The sequence below is a fragment of the Centruroides vittatus genome, unplaced genomic scaffold (genome assembly GCF_030686945.1).
Source record: "Centruroides vittatus isolate TY-2023 unplaced genomic scaffold, ASM3068694v2 contig_425, whole genome shotgun sequence".
NCBI lineage: Eukaryota > Metazoa > Arthropoda > Arachnida > Scorpiones > Buthidae > Centruroides > Centruroides vittatus.
In genome coordinates, this window is record NW_027122231.1 from 1,243,671 (window position 1) to 1,266,226 (window position 22,556).

Here is a 22,556-nt window from a genome sequence, read left to right on the forward strand (position 1 = left end):
GATGTAAACTCGAATTTTTAATATAATTAATATTGATACATGTGTAGAAAATTGTATAATATATTTATATAAAGTTGTTTTTTTAATAGTGAAAGTGTGATAGAAAGATGGATGTCGCAGATAACCGTAAAGCACATTAACCCTGAGGTGTTTATTAACAAGTCTCCAACTGACCCACAGAAGGGTGGATCCGGTCTCCAATATAGTTTTTCGTTCGTTCTCTTTCGAACCTCGCCCAAAACCTGATGAGAAATGGGATCAATATTTTTTTAAACATAACTTCAATGAGCTACTGAAGAGTATATAAGCCTGAGCAAATTTCACAATCGACACCTCACTCCGAACAATCATGTATACCAAGGTAAAGTACAAGGATACTTATTAATTAAATAACTTTCTATAGTATAAAACTAAGTGAATTTTATATATTCTGCAGGTATTGATCGTTCTCGTTCTTGCAACTGTGGCTCTTGCCCACCCTGGAAGAAGAGTCTATGACGATTACGGTCCAGTTCCTTACGGACCTCGTCCTCTGAAAGTTTTAGGACCACGTCCTTATGCCCCTTACGGCCCTCGTCCCTATGGCCCCAAGGATGACTACGTAAGTTTTAATTCTATCAAACTTTAACAATTATGCATGAATTTTAATGTCCATTACTCTTCTAGTATGTGCCAAAACCATACGATTTCGGATACGAAACCGTTGACGAAGATGGAAGCAAACAAAACCGTCAAGAAAGCAGCGATGGCCATGGTAGAAAAACTGGAAGTTATGGATACGTTGACCCTTGGGGCACATACAGACAAGTCGATTACATAGCCGACGAATTGGGTTTCCGTGCAAAAGTTAAAACCAACGAGCCAGGCACTGCCAACCAGAACCCAGCCGCTGTAGAAGTTTTCTCTGATCAATATCACTCCAAACCTCTTCCACCACCAGTAAGGAAATACGGCCCCGGACACTATTAAACATTATAAATTCATTTAAGAATTGTTCGTACGTCAAGTAAATTGTTGTATATACAGTATGTATGTATGTATGGCAGAATATTTACATTGTAAATAAAGGTGTGGTATCTATATGAATTCAGTTTTGTCTTGTTTAAACGATATCATAAGGTTTTATAACACTTCCTTCGTATAATTACAAAACACAAATGAAAGACATTTGAAAAGTTAGCTTTCCTGCCGAGCATTACTCCTTACTTTTCGAAAAACGAGAGCTGCAAGTGTTTAATCGGATTTTTATCTGAATGATTCTAGAAAAACTTCTGCTTATATACGATTTTGAACTAATTTTTCAATGTTATCTTAAAGTCAAGCCCTAAATCGGATAATGCAAACAGGTTATGTGTTCAGTCTTGAGTAAATACGGTCACTCGTTTTATCTGACCGTGGGAATTCCATCAGTTCTACTTTCTTTATTAGGCTCACTTATATTATTTATAAAAATACATTTATTTAAATTTATTTTATTTAAATAATAGCAACAATTTTATTAAACTAACTCCTTTATGTTTAAAAATCTATTTCGGTCAAGTTACAACGGAATAAGTACATTGATTATTTATTTTACAATATAAAATTACTCTTTATTTCAATACATATTGAAGGAAAATTAATTAACAGTTTCTGAAAGCTAAACAGAAATTATACGTAACAGTATATATATATATATATTTTCCTTTGCCCCTTTTAACATTTTCACTTAACCTCAATCGACGCAATAAACATCTTTTAAGTAAAAAAGAATAAGAAACATTTTAAAGGAACAATGAAATTCCTTTGAAAACAGACAATTTCCTTCATTGAGAATTGTTTTTCATATATCGATATCCTATGTATTCCTACGGGGACAATGTTGGAATGTTGTATCGACACACCCGGATAATGTACCCTGGACAGCGATGGCCCAATTGCGATTCCCATCAGATTGTTTTACTGCGACAATTTTCTTTATTGTTGTTCGTCACAATTCTCAGATTATATTTTACGCTAGATATATATATGCAGTATATATAAGTGGACTGACCACGCTTCCCTCAGATCTCTTTAACCCACTATGTTGAAGGTAAGTACTTTGCTCTCTTATATGTATTCAAACTTCACTTCGTTCATCGTTAAACCGAGTATCTGTCTACTTAAGATTTTAGTATTATCCAGCATCGCTTCTGTAATCGTCGCCTATCCTCCGTATCATAAAGCACCCGTTTACTATGATTCACCATACCAAGCTATAAAACAAGATTATGTAAGTAACACAGCTGGCAACATTGAATTTTAATCTTGTAAGTGACTAATTTATAAGCTTGAGCCATTTGCTTCTAGCATGTTCCTCAACCGTACGATTTTGGCTACGAGACAAAAGATGAATACGGTGGCTCTCAAAATAGGCAAGAAAGCAGCGACGGCCATGGTGGAATAAAGGGAACTTACGGTTACACGGATCCACACGGAATATACAGACAAGTGGATTATGTTGCTGATGAACACGGATTTCGCGCCAAAGTACGAACTAATGAACCAGGAACTGCCAATCAGAATCCGGCTGCTGTAGGTGTTCACGCCGAACCACCTGTACCTGTTCACCCACCTGTACAGAAACTGGAACCCATACTTGATCATTATTACTAAGAAAATTTCATTCAGGTTTTCATATGGGATTCTCGCCTTTTTTTTTTCCCTTGTTTCTTGTATTGTGTATAAATTTAAGTATTGTGTCATGTAGTTCAATAAAGAGTCATTTGTAGAAAGTATTGTCCCAGTTTTAAGATACTTTTTCAGGTTAATAACAATCAAAGAAATGCCGGGAGACATTATAATGTATCACTTTGGCTAAGGACATATTTTATTATCTATAACTGCTTTACCTTGCAGCTATATATGAAAGTGAAGATTAACACGGTTGGTTTATCAAAGATGTAGGCTAATTTTATGAGTTTTTAAGCAACGATAAATAAAATTTGTATATTTTTTGTCAGTGTTTACTTATCTTGTATTATTTTTTTTTAAATGCCACTTCTAAACCATTTTATTTTTAATTTTTTTGTGCATCTATGCTGTAAAATACTTTAAGATAAAATGATTTATGATACATAGTATAAAATAGGGAAACTTATGCATGATTTTTTCCTTATAATTGAACTATTTTAATGGTAATTTTCTTGACATAAATCAAAACTGACAGATAACACTTCGATAGTTGTTATAACCGAAGATTCCGGAAGACTTAAGTATATAAACATCAGAAGAGGTCAAAGGAGTTACATAGATAACAATAGAAGTATTCTTCGATAATTTTTCGCTTTAAAAACGTTGTTTAAGAGTTATTTTTAACTCTAAGGAAAAAAAATGGCTGGCGTCAATGCTCTAAAACAATTCTAGAATGTGGATGTACGAAAAATCACCTGAACTTTATATAGTTACTAATGAATAGTTCTATTAATGCTTATAATAGTTCAAGTTCCGTCGGAGCGAAGAAGTAATGCCGATTTTCATTATTATTTAAATTACTTTCTGGCAATTATTTAGAATTTATTCCTTTGTAATAAATTTTATAACTTAAGACCTTGAATGAATATTAAACTTTGATATTTTAAATGTTTTATATGAATTATAAGTTATTAAAAATGTATTTTCACGTGACTTTATATAAGTACTTAAATATGGCTACCGTCATGAAAGCCTCTTAATTTAAAATAAAAAATTAAAAATATAGTTATTTTTATTATATTAATATTAAAATTTTAACTTTATGAAATTTTCTAATATTAAAAATTTACAAAATTTAAAAATTATACGTAAACTTTAATTATAATTATTTTATCAAGTCAAAATTCTTCAAATCACCGCTTGAGGGCTTTTATGCAGGCAATAAACATTTTTTTATAATTTGATGAAGAATTAATCGAATATTATTATCAAATTTTATTGAAATAAGCCTTTATTAATATTTTTAAGCTAAAAATATAGTCTAAATAGATCTAGAAAGTAGTTAAAATATAACTATAACAAAACAATTATTAAATGGTTAATATTTTTGAATAAGCCCTCTAGTGGCCAAACTAATTTTTGAACTTATGTGAAATCATGTCTTATTCAAAGTCCAAGTATTTTTATTTATTGGTTACATTTTATAATCAAAATATAATTAAAATGTTATTTTATAAAATTAATTTCCTTACTATCAAATTATTAAAATTTTAAATAAAATTATAATTTAAAAAAATTTTCGGTACTAATTTAGTACTGATTATTCTCACTAGATGGCAGAATTATGATATATTCTATAAGAAACGTCATTTCCTGTTTTAATAGTATTTGACATAATTTTTCAGGTAAGAGTAAAAACGTAATCCTGTTTACTGAGTTAATAATTATTCATGAATATAATTACTCATAAAGAAACAGAACATTAAACGGAAAAAATGTAGTTTCGTTACAAAATAAATGAGATCTATTGACATAAATTAGTGGACAAATCGATTTTCCATAATCGATTAATATTCGATACGTAATAATTAAAATCATTTTTTAACACGGAATTTTCTTTTAAAAATAATAAGATTTTGCAATAAGCAGTAGTGATTTATGCATAGGTAACCTAAAATCTTGCTTAGGGCCTCTCGCTTTTAGAGGCCTCATAAGAAGGGCCGTTGAACGGAGAAGCTGGGATTTTCCCCGGACCTGAGAAAACTTAGCAGTCCGTAGCGGTTCCTATCCCCTATAAAAATGTATGTTATTTTTAATAATAGAAATTAAAATGCTTAATACTACTTTTTATAAACATTCTACAATACTTTTCCATTTATTAAAAACAATGGCTAAAGAGGCCCGTTAAGAGGCAAAAGGAAGCCGCTCTACCCTCGGCTCAATACAAACTCTCGACAGCACCGCTCGTAAGTGCACAAATATGTGTTTATTAACATTCACCCTTGGTTCAGTATTCATAATTCAGTACTAGCGGAAATCCTAGGCTTTATAAAATATTAAATATTGGATGATACACGCATGGCTAGGGCCAGTGGGCCTTGCCTTCTTACGTGCTTCATCTCACTGATCATTATTGATACGTTTGTTTTCTATCGGTATCTCTAAAGAAATTGTTCTGGGTCTCAAAAATGCTTAACAACGATTTTGGATTCAGATTTATATAAAATATTATATAGACCTCGTAAGACTACGCTTGTCGAGGCCCTGCATCAATATAAGATTTACATATAACGTAAGAAGTTACAGCTTAGGGCCACACAATACAAGATTATGGTGTAGGGCCTTTCTTGTGTCTCTGACTTGTGAGCAGTAAGAGGGTTTTCAATCATACTCACTTGTCAGTATGGATTCATCCAGGTCCATATTCGAGAGGTGAGGTAGTAGTGAGGGAACAGTATGGGGCCTGACACATCTGTAACAGACCATTCCTGAAAAATTCCGGAAGTTTTTCCCTAAGCCAGACGTCTGGTTTAGGGCCTCGCAGTTTTTAAATTTATTATTATTTGAAGGAGGAAGGACGTCTTATATGTTGTAGCTTAATATCACGTGTTTTAATCCCGCCCTGCCTCCACAGCATGTAAAAGGAAAAATATCTTTGGTATCAATTCCCGAAAGCGAAATAAAATCTTTGTTTATTAATAAATTTATGCGGTCTATTTCAAAAATTATACATAAATATAAAATATTATATGCTCAAGATACTTTAATTCTTCCTCTGGGCTATTGAGTATTTTATCGGTAATTTAATTTAATCGAATTATAAACATATTTTATCATAATTTCCTTTATATCATCAAAAGAATCTCTGGTAAATCGAGGTTTTTATGTCTTTAATCTATAAAAATATATCAAAATTTTTCATTTAAATGTTTATAAATAATTAAATATACTTTTTCTATTAAGCTGTAGGTTTTGCATGAATGATTTTATGCAGTTGTTAATGTTGAGATGAAAGATAAATTTATAGATCCTCGGCATTTCTTCGAAAGCAAAGGTATAAACACAATTATCAAACTAGCATACTAAATTTAGAGGAAAGTACTAGAAAATATGCAGTTTCTATATATATAATTTCTAAAGAATTTACTTTTTTTGGAAACACTTTACTAGACTTCACCCTTTACATAAATAGCATGAAATTTCTATTGAAATATACTTATTTATCTATTTAAATAATGAATTAAAATTTTAAATATTTAAAGGAAAACTTAATATATTCTTATATAAAAACATATTTTTAAAAACATTTTCATTTTTAAAGATTAATATAAATCAAACTAGACATCATCCTTTATATATTTATAGCACAGATTCTCTGTTGAAAACCATGTATATGTATAAATTATGAATTTAAACTAAAATCTCGATTAAAATATATGCAAATAAAGGAAATTTACAGTCATAACTGGCGTATTACTGTTATTTATTACATAAAATTGCCATGAAAATAATTTAAATTATTATTTTTTAATAATTATGATTATAAATTTTATTTAAAAGGGAATAAAAATTAAGACAGATGATGAATAGTTGGCATGAGTCCGGTTTATGTTTTTTTTGACACTTGAAAAATGAGGTATCGGGTTACATCGCTGAATATTTATAATTACATTATGTAAGAAAGTCGTAAAACTTCAAAAAATTAGAATTTAACTACGTTAAAATCATTTTAATTATTTTTTAAACTTAATTAATGAGGTTAATATCTGTTGATATTTCCTATACTGTTCACGTAGTAATCATTAAAATAAATAATTAACATTAATAAACGGTGATTTATTAATTACTTTGTTTTCATTTTAATTTATAAATATTAAATTAATTATTTAAAAATTTCTTATGTACAACAACATTACTCATAATTAAATGTAAATAAAATGTTTATAATTTTAAATAATTTAGTAAATATATTTTAATTTTTTTTAAGTTAAAAATATTTTAAATTTAATTCTTAATTATGATTAATTTCATTTAAAATTGTTGAACATAAATGCATGAAATAGGTAATTGCATTTTAATTGCCCTTCACCTTTTATAGGACTATATGTAGCAATTATAAGCGTAATTATTATAGATTAATTATGTATATATATATATTTTTAATAAAATTTTATAATAACAATACGAAGGGATGTAATACATTTCCCACTTACAATCCAAGTAATTACTTAAAAATATTTATCTTAAATTCTTAAAAGTTTTAAAAATAATAAATTTTTAAAACTTTTTTATATTTTTATTTGATGAATAAAGATAAGCTTACACGAGGAAACACGAAAGCACGTGTTTAATATATAATTACGAGTTATTTTCTTTTATGTTTTATATACATTTTTACCTTATATATAAATATAAAATTTAATTTTGATTCAATTCACTCGTGTAATAAGTCAGCATGTAAGAAAATTAGTTAACTGTTGATTCAATCTGATAAAAATTTCGGTTGTGCAACAGATAAGAAGTTACACTTGTTCCTATTTCTGGAGGGAATGCCGTTTCGCCAATTTTTACTGTTATATATATATATATATATACGTGTATATATAACTTATTTTTGTATACAATACATTTATTTCAGGATTAACTTTATCAATATAATCTTTAAAAATCTTGCTTTACTCTGAATAGAAATACAAATCGAGTATTCCTCTTGTGAAACATTTTAAAGTAACTATTTTTGTAACGTTAATCGTAACAAAAAGTTCATTGTTTAAAATTCTATAATTTGTTACGATTGATTTAGTTCATTGGAACATCTATATTCGTCCAATGGAGTATGAAAATTACTTTGCAAAAGTGTCGTTGCTATTATAACCTTGATCCCCTATTTTATTCTTTTGAAATTAAAATTATATTTTTAATTATTTAAATTTTGTCTTCATATTATTAATAAATATTCAAACATGTTAGACATTCAACTATTTTTTGAGAAGAAGAAAGGAAAAAGTCATTTACTGGCGGGCGAAACTTAAAAGAAAATTAGTAAAGAATGAGGTCAAACCATTAAAAATTATCATTTGAAGTCCTAATTACAGAATTTCCAAGTTAAATCAGTTTTCACTTGAATCGAAAGTACTTCGTTGCATTTATTAATTCAAAAATTAGGAAATTATATTCGTTTCGATTGTTTATAGCCTCTTATTTTGACATTAAATCGTTGGAAGGTCCTTTCAGAACCGAAAACTCCTGTTGCAATGCTTCAAAATAAGCTAATCCAAGATTCTTCCACCCTTTTTTCACTCATGTTATTCTAATCTGATGTCATTGTCTGAAATTCCAAGACAATGATGATAGCAATATCTTAGTCAAAGAAGAGATACGAGAATAAAGAGCTAACCTTCTAGTAAATGCTGATGTAGTCAATGCCAATCTTAACAACTAATGATAAATATTTAACACAGTGAAATCTGAATAACACCCTGTCTCTTCTTACCTCCTGGCCCAGGTCACCAGATGCTCATAAATAGTATTCTCCTCCCACATTGTCCTGTTTAATTTTTTTTAACATGACACCTCCACCCTTAGCTGACAAATTCTATAAAAGCCATGATAATCTTCAATTTTACATAATCATCACAATGTGGTATCGAGTAAGTATAGTCTTTCCCATGCTGAAAGCTTTCTTTCCGTTCGACGAGCCAAAAAAGATGTAAGTTTACATTCTTGTTGTATATTTTCAGATTATTTTAGTTTTCTTAGCGGTAAAATCTTCGTTTTCTGTCGAATACGGAGAAAATAGCGCTGAAGTAGCTCAAAACAGGATTGCACGGCAGCAAGACTATCTAGCCGATCCATATGTAAGTTATATGTTTAATTATTATTATTATTATAAATGAATAGAAATTATAATATAAATGATATATGTAATTTAGCACGAAAAACCCCAACCGTATAATTTTGGCTACGAAACAAAAGACGAATTTGGAACAACCGTAACTCGGCAAGAAACCGGTGATGAATCTGGAACCATAAAAGGTACTTATGGTTACGTAGACCCTTTTGGAGTTTACCGACACGTAGAGTACGAAGCTGATGAGTACGGATATCGAGCGAGGATAAAAACCAATGAACCCAGTGCTTCCAATCAAAATCCTGCAGACGTAACTTTTCTGGTAGAAGCACCCCCACCGCAGGTAGCGAGTGCAGCCGTTCCTCCAATTTTCGAGGGTCAACAACCCATTCGGAAACCAGTGAGACCTCCCGTTATTCCTAGACCTCAGAGGCAGAACACTCCCTCGGGAACCACAATTACGAGATTAGTGTACCCAACACACGCTCATCCTATCGTAACTAAAGTTATTGCTCCAGGAACTCATCTCGATGGGCATCCTTCGGTCACCAAAGTGATCATACCAGATGCTCATCATCCTCACGTCTCACAAATATTCGAGGGTCGTCAACCTGTAAGGAACACTGTAGTACCGAGACCCCAGAGACAACTTACTCCATCGGGTACCTCTCATAACGTATACCCATATTCCCACCCGCTAGTTAAAGTAGTTACATCAAATGAACCATCTTCACCAAGCAATCCTCCAAGTAACGAATCAAACTAAATAAATTGTTTTCCGAAGATTTTTGGCGCTCCAATCCAGTTAATGTTTAATATATTATAGTCCTGCTATATGTAGTACGGTGTTTGGCACTTCATGGGATAATTATTAAGCAATTATTTATTGTATAATAATATTGATAAATAAAGTATTTTGCATGTTGAAATCTGTAATCTTATCATTGAAATTGTAAGCGCGTGAATGTTGTAAATGATTATGATATGGGTTAATTGTTATATGGTATCTGACAATAATAATTAGCCTCCATGTTCATGCAGCATCAGTACAGATTACGTTTATGATAAAAACACCTTTTAGCAGTCAAAAATTCGGTTAAGAAACAGAATATTAAAGATCTTTTCTAGCAATAAACTCAATTAAAACGATACAACAATGGAAATATCCATAATCCATAGAAGAAACATATAAGAAAGGGTTAGATTGTAGAATTTATAAACCGAATTTGAATCGTATAATTAAATTTTCCAAGATAAAATAGTGGAGAGAATACTAAAACGAATTTATTATAAAAATATTTTTAAGCTACATAATAATTTTCTAAGGACTCACGGGGGGTGAAAATCGTCGAAATTTGCATAAGTAGATGTAAAAAATAAAAACAAAAATTATTCCGAGCTTTCTCTTATTGGGATTCGAAGATGCATGAAGGGCTTCATCCAACCATTAAATATTATCAGCAAAATCAATGACTATAATATTTTACCAGCGGGAATAATTTCCCAAATTTTCGCTCATTACCTCAATTATTGCTGTATATTGCTGATTTTTCGTCAAAGAATTCGAAATCTTAATGCCTCCGGCATGTTCCATATAAAAAGAACTATGTCACTAGAAATAGCGAGATGGATGAACTTTCCGCAAATTTATCTATAATTTAGGTTATTTTTTTCTTTACATATATATAATTATTATAGAATCATGCTTTAGTGAAATATCATACTACATACTACGAGATATCTGATCTTAACCTATGACCTCGAAAGGAAAATCCTTCCTCTAGATGACTTATTGTTCTCTTCAAAAAAAAATCAACCTCTAAAAGTTTAATGAAGATGGAAAAAAGTTTAATAACAATTTTTACTAAAAAGTAATGATATTTTTTATAAAATTGGGCTATTTTTTTCTCTCGATAGTTATGTCATTGACATGAATAGAGCCGTTCAAATATTTATTCCATCGTTAGCAAGACGAGGATGTTTCCGTTAATTTCTACATGTGAAACATATCAAGCGTGAAAGGGTTAATCAACTTAACACGTTCAGAAAAACGGAAACAGAATTTCATTAAAGGAAGGAGTTCGAAAACATCAATTTAATTCATTTTTCACGAGGAAAAATCTAATTAAATCTTGATTTATAACTTGATACCAGATCAATTTTTTATCCATAGTCACTAATGCGTAAATCAATAATATATATAAAAAAACTTTAACCGATAAAAAAAATTGAAAGGATAAACTAGAATAATAGAAGAACGATTCTTAATGAAAATTAAATAGTTTTATTGTTGATGATTTCCATAATAAAAGAGTTTATTGGGTACATATATTGATAAGAGTTACAAAGCGCACTTTGCTATGGCTCTAATTATTATTTTTATAGTGGTTTGTATTATATATAACTATCTAAATTTAACAACATTAGTGATATAATGTTTAACACCAGATTAGAACTCATATTTACAGAGTTATCCTTTCTTGATGCTGTTCTATATTAAGATAATCAACGGAGCATATCGATTACTTTCTCGAAATAGAGTGCTCGATATCATACACTTGCTCAACCATTTTAATCTGATGCGGACTTCAATCGCTTTTTTTTCATTAGTGTTATTTTTTAGGTAGCAACCTTACCATTTTCATCAAGATAATTCCATTTAACTCCGCCCTATTTTATCGAAGACTAGGTACGGTACTGTGCATCATATTCGGAATCTGAATGACCCAGAAAAAAACGAACGTACTTTGAATGATTTCTTGCCGTGATGGATATGGTTTAGTGAGCACATATATATAGTCCATATATAAACAACGACCAACTCCCTACAATCATTACTAGCTGGCTGAAGTTCCCTACAACCACACCTAAATATGTATTCCAAGGTAAGGACATAGGCAATACAGACTTATACCCAAACTTATATGATGTACTTAACGTACATCATATAAGTTTAGTTTGTATACCCAAACTTATATGATGTACTGTTACTTCTTACAGCTCTTCGTTCTAGCCGGGATTATTTCAGTTGGATTAGCTGAAATTGGCCATCATATCCATCACGTAAGTATGCATCTACACCACATACAACTGGAAGATTTGCTTAAGATTGTAACACTCTTCTTCTCTTTAGTACTATCCACAACCCTATGCATTCGGTTACGAAATTAAGGATCCTCATCATGGAAGTCAATGGAGAAAAGAAAACAGCGATGGCCATAAAGTTGAAGGCAGCTATGGATACGTAGATGCTTGGGGAATTAAACGTCAAGTCGACTACATAGCTGATAAACATGGATTCAGAGCTAAAGTTAAGACTAATGAGCCTGGAACAGCTAACGAAGATCCTGCTCACGTCAAGATGAATTCACACGCATACCAACCTCATGGTCACTCGTTCCTCTTCAAAGGTCATCACCACTATTAAATCTGTAATTATGTATTGCCATTAATTATTATTTTCAAATTATGAAGGATATAGATTTTAATGCTTTTATGTACAAATTATTATTTTACTTTTGCTCTTGTGTATAAACAATTTTAATCTGTAAATAAAGCGCTTCTCAATTTTAAAATATCTGCTTACTGTTTTATTATTTTAAAAAATTTAGTTTTGTAGCTCTGTTGTAGACATTTATAATCAGTTTTTAACATAAAATAATCATTAATTTAAAAAAATTATATTACGATTAGAGAAAGATTTAAGGAAGACATTTTAAATCAAGTTTTTTTTCTATCAAGATCCTCTCAAGTAAATAATTTTAATAAATTTATACAAAAGAAATTAGGATAGCGTAGAAACTGATAAGATTTACAGAAAGATAAAGAAGATTTTTTCTAATGTTTTTCTTCTAAAATATAAAACATTATAAAGAATTTTTCTGTGTAAAGAGTCAAAAATCTACAAAGAAAATTACACAGAACAAAGCTATTATATGTTTTATAATAGTCATCATGACAATTATAAAATATAAAATATCATAAAACACAATTTAATATCAAAGAATAATAAACATTATTCTAAAACGTGACTTTCAATTAATAACAAAGAAAAATAAAAAAAATACATATAAGAGTTCAGTTCAGTGACACATCTTTCAACAAAAGTTTCTCGAGACTTTTATTATCTCTTTTGTAAACAATACACACACTTCGAATAGGAAATCTTTATTATTCTGTATTGTCCTTTCATTCATATTATTAAAATCAAAATAAAAAAAAATAAAAAATAAAATTAGAGGAAGGTTCGCAATCTCAAAACTTGATAATTATCTTCCATTAAACATATGCGTGTAATTTTTTTTTCCTTTATAAATTTCATCTTTTTTAACTAGTAAAACGTGTTTAATGTGGTTTAACCGTTCTGGCATATAAACTACTTCTTTAAATAAAAGATTTTTTAAAATAAGAATCCACATTATGATGGATAAAGTATAAGTTTTCAATTCGTACACTCGTGCTGGGGGTATTGAAGGAAGGAATTTAATTGTCTTATAGTCAAACAGCTTGCATAATATGCTGTAAAACTATAATTATGTCGCCTAAATATTTCTTCGGAATTCCTGTACAAGTGAAAGTGGCTTTCCAACATGTCTAATGTAATACAGACTGTTGTTGCAGACAGAATTTCTTTACTTCCTATGTCAATGGACGAGAAACTGGGTCACTTAGGGTGAATCTATCTTAACAAAGAAAAATGCCATGACGTAACTAAACTTTCTTGTAAAACATTTTAAGTAAGAAACGCCTTTGTTATATTATATATCAATAAATTCGAAATAATATTATATATATATTATATTTTATGCGTAATTAAGAGATTTATCAATCAACCGTAACCGTATCTTAACAAAGTTGTAACGTTTAATAAGGAAAAGATGGAGTCAGGACGTGATCAAAATTTATTCGCAGCTTCATTATTGTTTCATTCTGTGTTAAAAAAAAGTCAAGATGATTATCATTTATGTGAAAGAATTCTCATTTATTATTTTTTAAAACAGCAAAGCACTTCAAACGGCGATTAATAATTGTTTATCCTTAAAGATTTTTGAATTAATATACTTTATATACGCTTCTATGTAAATTAATTAGGAATGCAAATGGGACGTATGCCAATATTCACGTTTAAAAATACTTTTGGCCGAAAAATTCATTACATATTTTTAAATTCTTCATAAATTACACATATGTAGATGAATTTTTATTTTATTTTACGAGCGATTTAATAAGGAAAAAAACTTTAAAATTAATTGTTAAACCACGTAGATTATGTTTTTAAATATAAAAAATTATTTTATATAATATGCTGTGTATAAATATATATTAATGTTAGGTCAAAGTCACTCTCACATGTCAATTAATACCTTCAACTTTCGACAATTTCCACTTGAGCGGTGTTATTTTTCCTGTAATTTATAGGAAAATTGTTAAAAGTCGAAGGCATTAATTGACTTGTGAGAGTGACTTTGACCTAACATCATTTAATAATTACTAATGTATTTTTTTTTTCACTTTTCACTAGAATTCTAGTTATTATGTAACGTAAACATATAAATTAAAAAAGAAAAGTAATTCCTTAAATGTAAAAAAATAAAGATAAAAATGTAAGATTATAAAATATATCTGGATAATTGTGTTATTATATAATCTAGTTTTTTTCTAGCGTTAAATAATTATCATCTAGTGTAAAACGCATTATTTCTCTGGTTTATCAAACAAGAAAATCGATTTAATAGAATATCAAATGTACATATCAATTTAGGGCAAATAAATAAATGTAAAAAATGAAAAAAACTCATTTAACAACAAAATTTTATATTCTAGTTATTGTTTATAATGCATTTTATTACAAAAAGTTGTGGTGTGTCATTATAAAAGGACGTCCTTATCTAAACTGTGTATTCAATATGTGGACTCAGGTATGATATATACTCTTATCGCTGTAATTACTAAAATGGTGAAATTTAATTCTACTTTCTGTATAGATAAATAAATATTGATTTCTGTTTAGATAAATTAATTAATGTAGATAAAGATTTATACTGTTACTAAACAGACAAACCTTAAAAACATTAAGATTTATTTGTTTAATTGTCGAATAATCATGTTTATGTATTCAACGGTTGAACTGTGTTATTAACCGTTAAAATGATATTTAAAAATTTGAATTTTTAAATGTTTTAACAGTTTTAATTTGACATCAATTTCTTTAACCTTGGATAAATTTCAATCCATTTCTCTAGATGTTGGATAAATGAATACAAATCTCTGTATATTTATATAAACACTTTTAAATTTAAATTAAAATAATAAATATTTTATTTATAGACATTCTTAAATAATCAAAATGTAATTTTCTATAGTTTGCGTTTCTCTTATTTATACTAAGTACGATAGATACTTTATCTACTCGTATTAAGGATTTGAAACTATTTGGGATGCCTTACGGATGGTCACAGGTAAGTTCAATTTTAAAGCAGTTTTTCTCGTAAATAAATGAATTTTAATATTTAAATTTGAATTTTTTGAAGACACCAATACATCTCTACGAATACGGGTATGACATCGTAGATAAACATGGAAACAAGCATTGGAAAAAGGAAGAGAAAAATAAAAAAGGAGCTGTGATAGGAAGCTATGGTTACATTAATGTGAATGGCATTAAAAGATTTGTTAATTACGTTGCTGATCATAAGGGATTTAGGGTGAAGATAAACAGTAACGAACCAGGAACTGCTAATCAACATCCAGCACACGTTCATATTTACACCGAGCCTGCGAATACCAGAGCAAAATATTAATCATAGGAAGATAAATTAACTGTAAATAGCTTTTAAATAATGTTCTTTTTAAAGAATGAAGACGTATGTTTTTATTGTAAACTCCCATAATGTCATTCATCAAGCACCCCATCAACGTTTATTTATTAAATAAACTGTTATACCATTCAATAGAAGTGATATTTACGTGACGTTTTATGATTCTTTAATATGGGACATCCATATTACTTTAAAGATCATAAACTTGTTTTTAAAATCAGATTAAAAATATAAAAAAATCGAGTTAAACCGGTTGAATTTACGGTTATGAAGCAAATTCAAATGATTTCCATTAATAAAGATTAATGATAAACACTTCCGCGTCGTAAAATGTGATAATTTTTAAATTTTGAAGATTCGCTCAATGAGTAGGCAACACCTAAAACTTTGACCTCAATTTTTGACGGAATCTTTTTAAATGAATGTCTAACTAATAAAATTCTTCAGTTTTAAATAGGTTGATATAAAGATTTCAACGCTTTTCTTTTAAATGTAAATAATTAAAATTTTGCATATTTAAGGCCTTATTTCTCATTTCTCTCGGTACCAGAAATTGCAGAAATTTCGGGCCTTAGGCAGAGCCGAGCCCCAAAATGTGTAAATAATTTATCACCAGGCCCTCTTAAAGAAGAGGCAAATAATACCATGTTTAAATATTCCATGTGGATACCTTGAAATTGTTGCATGGATCACAGGGCTAGACCTAAGTTCAACCTTTACTGAATTGCATTGAATTTAATTTAATTACAATTTATTTTTGAGTGGTTAAAAATAAATTGTAATAAGAAAATGATGTAATGTATTTCACTATAAAAACATTTGTGTGTTTACGCATTTAAAATCTTGTCTATCTCAATAGCAGCAATTGATATTCAGCATACATTCTTGAGAGGTGAAATATGTCGTGCTGTGCTTCATTTATATCTCAGACGTTGTTATGTTGAAAGGAAAAAAACGAGTATTTATTTATATACAAAACGAATTAAATTCACTTAAACTTAACGATAACAATCTAATCAATGTTTGTCAATCTTGTAATCTTTTGTACAAGACAAAGTTTAAATTTTCATTTTACAATTCATGTTTTGAACCGTCTCCAACCTGATATTACATTCATTAATCATGCATACTATTTAACCTTTAACCTTTTATTAAAGATTAATGACATCGTATATTACAATAAGATGATAATTATAAAGTTGTATATGGAACAAAATAGTATTTTTAATCGTTTAAATATAATAATTACATCATAAAAGTACTTGTTATTAAAATTTTGTCTTTCAATCGAGAATATATAATAAATACGTTGGTAATTTTATGTGATTTATTTATAACTGAAAATATACGGTTAGAAAAAGAACATTAAATAACGTTTATGTAAAACATATGACACTTGTAAACTTCCTTGTTATTATTATGTAAGGTTAACTAGTGCCTTAACTATAGATTTTAGTGCCCGTACATTAAACTAACTGCTTAAAACAGTGTGGGAATATTATAATAATAAACTTATTTTACAGCAAAATCAATTTTAATCCTAAAATATCTATCTGTTCTGATATAGTTCAGGAATAACTGTAAATAATTTTTTTATTCCAGGTAGTTTATTATTTTACCAGTTGAAGACTCAACCACTCTAATGACGCATCTTGCAACATCCCATTAAAGAATGCCCTCTTGAACTTTGTGACGAAACTACTGAAATTTCATTAAAATTCTTGTAAACAATTGATTTACAAAAACTTTAATGAAGTTCCTTTTTCATTACTTGTTTGATTTAATGTTTTACATTAAACAAAACCAGCAATTACGCGCGGCAAGTACTAAGCTGGTATTTCGAAAGATGCTAATTATTTTGAGCAATGAAATGTGTAGACAAGGAAGATCAAGTAACAGAAATTAGATCAGTTTGGCCAAGATAATAAATCAAATCATTCATGCACAAACAAATTCATGTAATAAATATAACATTATTAATTAACTGTTAAAGAAACCAAGAATCATTATCATAGTTTTGCTTATAACTATTCCAAACCATCCGTTTCATATGAAACGGATTACGCTATTCGTTTGCTTAGCTGCTTGTCAGTTAGAAGGACTTCATGATTATACTTATACATTCAATAAAACATAAAAATGCTTATTTACCATTAAATTTCAATTGTTCTAAACTCATTATAATTTATTTTATTGCAGTTTTTTGAAGTGTTTTATTTTTTTCTGTAGTTTGTTTTCCTTCTCCAAAGAAGTTTACTGTTAAATATTGTATGAGAACCACTTTTGTCACGAACGAAAACAAGTTCAGGTTGATATTGATGTCAATCAGTTGCTCATATTCTTCTTTCCACTTTTCTCGGTTCTTATAATGATGTGACACTAATTATTATACAAAATTCTCTGTGGCAATTGTACTAAATGTGAAAAATCTATAGTAAAACTGTCACTAGTCCAAATCAAATGTCGAACAATGGATACTTAATCGTCTTAGAAATAGGATAAAAAACTGTCTCTGCAAAATGCTCATTGTTTATTCTCATCCATAAGCTTTGATAATCGTAATATGATGGCATCAATGAACCCATATGGATTTGCTGATGAAAACTCGTGACTTTCTTATTTAAACTGAAGGACCAGAAAAACTAAGTTCAATATTTTAAAATTTTGATTAATTGTATCTGTTATTATATTTTATTCTTGGGTATGGATGTACTGTACTTCAATAACAATGAACTGTACTCGATAAAAATGATTAAGAAATCAAGCATTTGAAAAAAATAAATTATTGTAATAAATTAAATTATATTTTAAATAGATTTTACCTGACAATCTTTAGACTATTATGACACTCGACTACAATTAGCGTGGACAATAGAAGAGCAAGAATGTCGCTAGCATAAAATTCACTTTCACATAATATACAAGGAAGTATATAACATACACATTTAAATTATATTAAAATTATTTTTTTTAAACAAAGTGTTAGTAACCAACCGGGCCACCAAATGCCAGGGACCTGAGGCGATACACTGTTTATATGTAGCAAGATATTTCATAATACTTCGCTCAGTACCGTTAAAAATTCAAAAATAATTTTTAAAATAAACTTAAAATTTATTAGAAAGCCAATATTTCATCGTTCGAATTCGCAAAATTTTAATTTTATTGAGATTTTATTTAGATTTGCATATGACACGTCGTTAACAAGACCTGAAAAGTCGTTATACCCCATCAATTCAAAAACGCAGGAAAAAAAAAATATGGAATTAGTATTAAGGTAGTGCCATCTAGTAATAAATGCATAAAACATTTAAATAAAAGTTATATAAATATTTTATATGCTCTCTGATTGGTTAATTCAAAATCTTATAGTGCAACAGTCGATTATGTTTTGTATGTTTTGAAAATATCAATAATAATTTTAAATTTCAAAAAACCTGATTGGCTATAATGAATAATTTAAACTTGATAAGTATTTTTTGATTAAAACAAGAATTTTAAATATTTTAAATATAAAACGTTTAAAAAAATAGTACAATTTTTCCTAATTAATAAAAATTAAAGAATTCTTTCGCAATGATATTGTAACATAAATTCATTTTGAATGATTTATGCCATTATTATGTGTATACAACTATTTTAATTAGGGTTTTTTGAAAAATATTTTACACTTTTTACATGACAAACCATTAAAAAATATCATGAAAAACAAAATTAAATAGTGCTTAATATGTCAAAAAAATAAAGTAAAAATTCGCATCATTAATCTTATTTTTTCCACTTTTTGAATTTAATTTTATCACTTAAAAAGCGTTTCCTCTTTTAGAGTGTGAAGCCAAGCTTAGCAATGAATAGATTCATTCAATGAAACTCAAACTTCAGTTTCGGTGATATATTTTATAAGATTTTCTTTGAAAAATTAAAATAATATTTCAAATTTCTATTGTGGAAATTAAAGTAACAAGTGACCATACAAAATTCAATAATTCAAAGTGAAGATGTTTTAAATGTGGAAAAGTTAGACATCATTTTAAACCATTGCAATCGATATTTATAGCTTTTGTTTTTTTTTCCTGTAATATTCTACTTATATAATTATTTGTCATATAAAAAATGAGCAAGCATTGTTAAATCTTCTTCCTGCTTTGAGCGTTAAAAGTGCCTTTTCTTGCAGGATTGTTATGAGTTAAATTATGCCCACTCAATTGTGGGCAGAGCTTAATCCAACATAGATGCTAAGGTACGAAATCAGATATGTATCCCGATCACATCACGAAAAGTTCTGAGATCCTGTCCTCTAGAGTAACCATCAGACATTTTTAAAGAATATTAAAAAATAATATAAAAAGTATGAAAATTAAGATATAAACAGTAATTCAAAGAAAATAACACAGCAAGGTAAAAACCAGAGATTCTCAAATGCAGCCAAAAAGAAAACCTCGTGTGGCTATCAAGTCCCTCCATTTTGCTGTACTCACCAATACAGAAGCGAATTTTGTAACTTTTCACTCACCAAGTATTATCTAAATATCCTCCATTTTGGAAGTTTTTAGCTGAGGTTCATTTTGGATAATAAAAACTTAAACGCGAAGGAATGTTGACGTTATGGAAAGAGATTCTTATTATCTTTCTTTAGAGGTGCGGCCACGGGTCATTTCTGTAGCCGCAAGTGCGGGCACGAAATTGTCTTCTGAGAACCCCTAGTTTAAACTTTTCGTAGAGATCTTGGGTTCGGTTCCTTTCATAACTTTAAAATACATGTACTTTTTTTTCTTGCCTCCTATTTTTAAGGCGGGTACACGGTTTCACGGTAGGTTCATATCTTGGAATTATTTATTTATCAATATTTTCAGTTATTTTACAAATATTAAGCACATATGTAACTTAAATAAACTTAAAAATCTACATAATTAAGAGCAGATTATAAAAGAATTTTACAATAAGTTATACAGATATTTGCCATTTTTAGTGTCGCTCATCATTCAAAATCGTGCTGTACTCTATCGTGTGAACTATGACATCCATTCTAAGTCGCTATTTTACTTATTTATTAACCCACTAGTTTATAGCTTAATATCTCAATTTTTTTAAAAATTGTCATTATTCTTAATATATTCTCTTATTCTCTACCATATGTTCATTGAGTTTGACACGCTTTCTTTCAGAAGAAAATATCTGACACCACGTTCTTTTACTTCCTTTAAGGCATTCCGAATACGGATAAAGGAAGTAACTAGATTAGGGAGTAACTAATTTGAATATGGAGATGTTGCTGCTGTGTTGGGAAAGGTCGAACAGTGCTTCAGGACTCTCACATCTCTATAATTATATGGTAAATGGAATAGATGGGCTGTGTCAATTTTGACAGTCAACATCTTACAGATGCTTGTAAGGATGATTACTAATAAAATATTATTAATTATATACTTAAAAAATTAATTAAAATAATTTTGGTCTGATACTTATCCATTTATATTGCAAAATATCGTTTTTACGAATTAATTATATTCTTGAAAAATCGTCTTAAAACAGGAATTTACTGCATTATTATTTTTATTTATTAAAATATACGAATTTATATAAGACTTTTAATAAAATAAGCATTTATATTAATTATTTTTATACATTTTTTATTTACAGATGTTTATGATAGCTGATGCAAACTGTTTAGCGAATGTATCTCCATCTGGTGAAGAATATTCGAGTTAAAATAAATAAACTCGAAAATGAAATATAAACTCCCGATAATTGACATATGAAAATAAAAATTTGTTTGCATAATAATATATCAAATTAAAAAATTTTACATTTATTTCCCGCTTGACTGATATAGTCAATTATTGGAAAGCAAGAAATTTCTCAAAATAACTTGCCTCGTCAGTAACCATTCTTTCTCTTTAGGTGTGTTTTGAGGGGTTGAAAGGTGAAAGGTAGTGAATAGAAGGTCGTGACTCCGAAGGGTGAGGTTGTTGGCATACCGCTTCACAAATCAAAACTTCGCTGAGAAGTTTTTAATCATCTATTGCACGGTGATGATCTTGCATACAAGATGATCACCTTTATAACCTTTTAAGTACTTAACTAAACACTAGTTCTCCACGGATGCTTATATAATGGCAGAACTTCGACGATAGCCACCATTAAAGGTTAGGAACCCTCGCAAAGTGAACAATAAACGCAATTCTTTCGTGCAAATTTGTTATTTTACTACCATTTTAAACAACCGCGAATTTCCGTGTGTTTTGAGTCTATTTATGCGTTTAATTAAACACAATAAATTGCGTCAATATATTTGGATCCGATGCATTTAATGGCTACTGTAACCGAGAATTAGCTTATATTTCAATTATGATTGATTAGATTAATAAAGAGTGAAAACAATAAAAATAAACACTCGATTTATCACATAATTCATAAAGTCGGTTTTGTGATATCTGGAATTTTCGACAGGCAACCGGTTATATATGAACCTGATCAATAACTTACTCATACGAGAAGACATCGATCAATGTGGATGATTGATGATCCTTATACATTTAAGTGAAAATGAAGGCAGTCAAAGGTCAAGGCTGAACACAATTCGGGGTCTTTAAATTAGGTCTAATTATAATATTTATCAACATTCTTTATCGATTTTCTTGCAAATTGAATGCTTATGACTAGCTATTACAAGTAACAGATAGGCCTACTGTAAGTAATGCTCTAAGATTCCTTAAATCTTCTAAGTAGTGTAACAATATATGTTGTTCTCTTAGGTACAAAGTATCTTATGTTCAGGCCTCTCACAGAAAGGCCAGGCCTTCATGTACGGAGCTCAAAAATATCTATAAATAATTAAGATTCTCGTATATTAAGAAAAAACTTTTACCTTTTTTTAATTCAATTTTAATATTAAATGTATGATATAATTTTTTAACATTGTTTTGTTACTTTAATAAATTGGGGGCTTGTAAAAG

At 29.0% G+C, this 22,556-nt stretch overlaps 2 protein-coding genes across 2 annotated transcripts; both read left to right on the forward strand.

The window, feature by feature from the left end:
• Positions 1 to 338: 338 nt before the first annotated feature.
• LOC136976852 (uncharacterized) lies at positions 339 to 9,685 on the forward strand. Its single transcript, XM_067272240.1, has 6 exons — positions 339 to 361; positions 437 to 601; positions 667 to 939; positions 2,329 to 2,595; positions 8,673 to 8,789; positions 8,865 to 9,685. The coding sequence occupies exons 1-6, from the start codon at positions 350 to 352 to the stop codon at positions 9,546 to 9,548; spliced, it is 1,518 nt and encodes a 505-aa protein (XP_067128341.1). The 5' UTR covers positions 339 to 349; the 3' UTR covers positions 9,549 to 9,685.
• A 1,970-nt stretch (positions 9,686 to 11,655) lies between these two features.
• LOC136976853 (uncharacterized) lies at positions 11,656 to 21,309 on the forward strand. Its single transcript, XM_067272241.1, has 7 exons — positions 11,656 to 11,667; positions 11,783 to 11,845; positions 11,916 to 12,171; positions 14,606 to 14,700; positions 15,145 to 15,240; positions 15,313 to 15,537; positions 21,241 to 21,309. Exons 1-7 carry the CDS (start codon positions 11,656 to 11,658, stop codon positions 21,307 to 21,309), a joined length of 816 nt encoding a protein of 271 aa, XP_067128342.1.
• Positions 21,310 to 22,556: the final 1,247 nt, after the last annotated feature.

Coding starts and splice junctions, on each gene's coding strand:
- LOC136976852 (XM_067272240.1), top strand. Junction 2,596..8,672: donor CTGTACCTGTTCACCCACCT/GTACAGAAACTG, acceptor GTATATTTTCAG/ATTATTTTAGTTTTCTTAGC. Junction 8,790..8,864: donor ACTATCTAGCCGATCCATAT/GTAAGTTATATG, acceptor TATGTAATTTAG/CACGAAAAACCCCAACCGTA.
- LOC136976853 (XM_067272241.1), top strand. Junction 12,172..14,605: donor ACACGCATACCAACCTCATG/GTCACTCGTTCC, acceptor TTTATATTCTAG/TTATTGTTTATAATGCATTT. Junction 14,701..15,144: donor TATTCAATATGTGGACTCAG/GTATGATATATA, acceptor AATTTTCTATAG/TTTGCGTTTCTCTTATTTAT.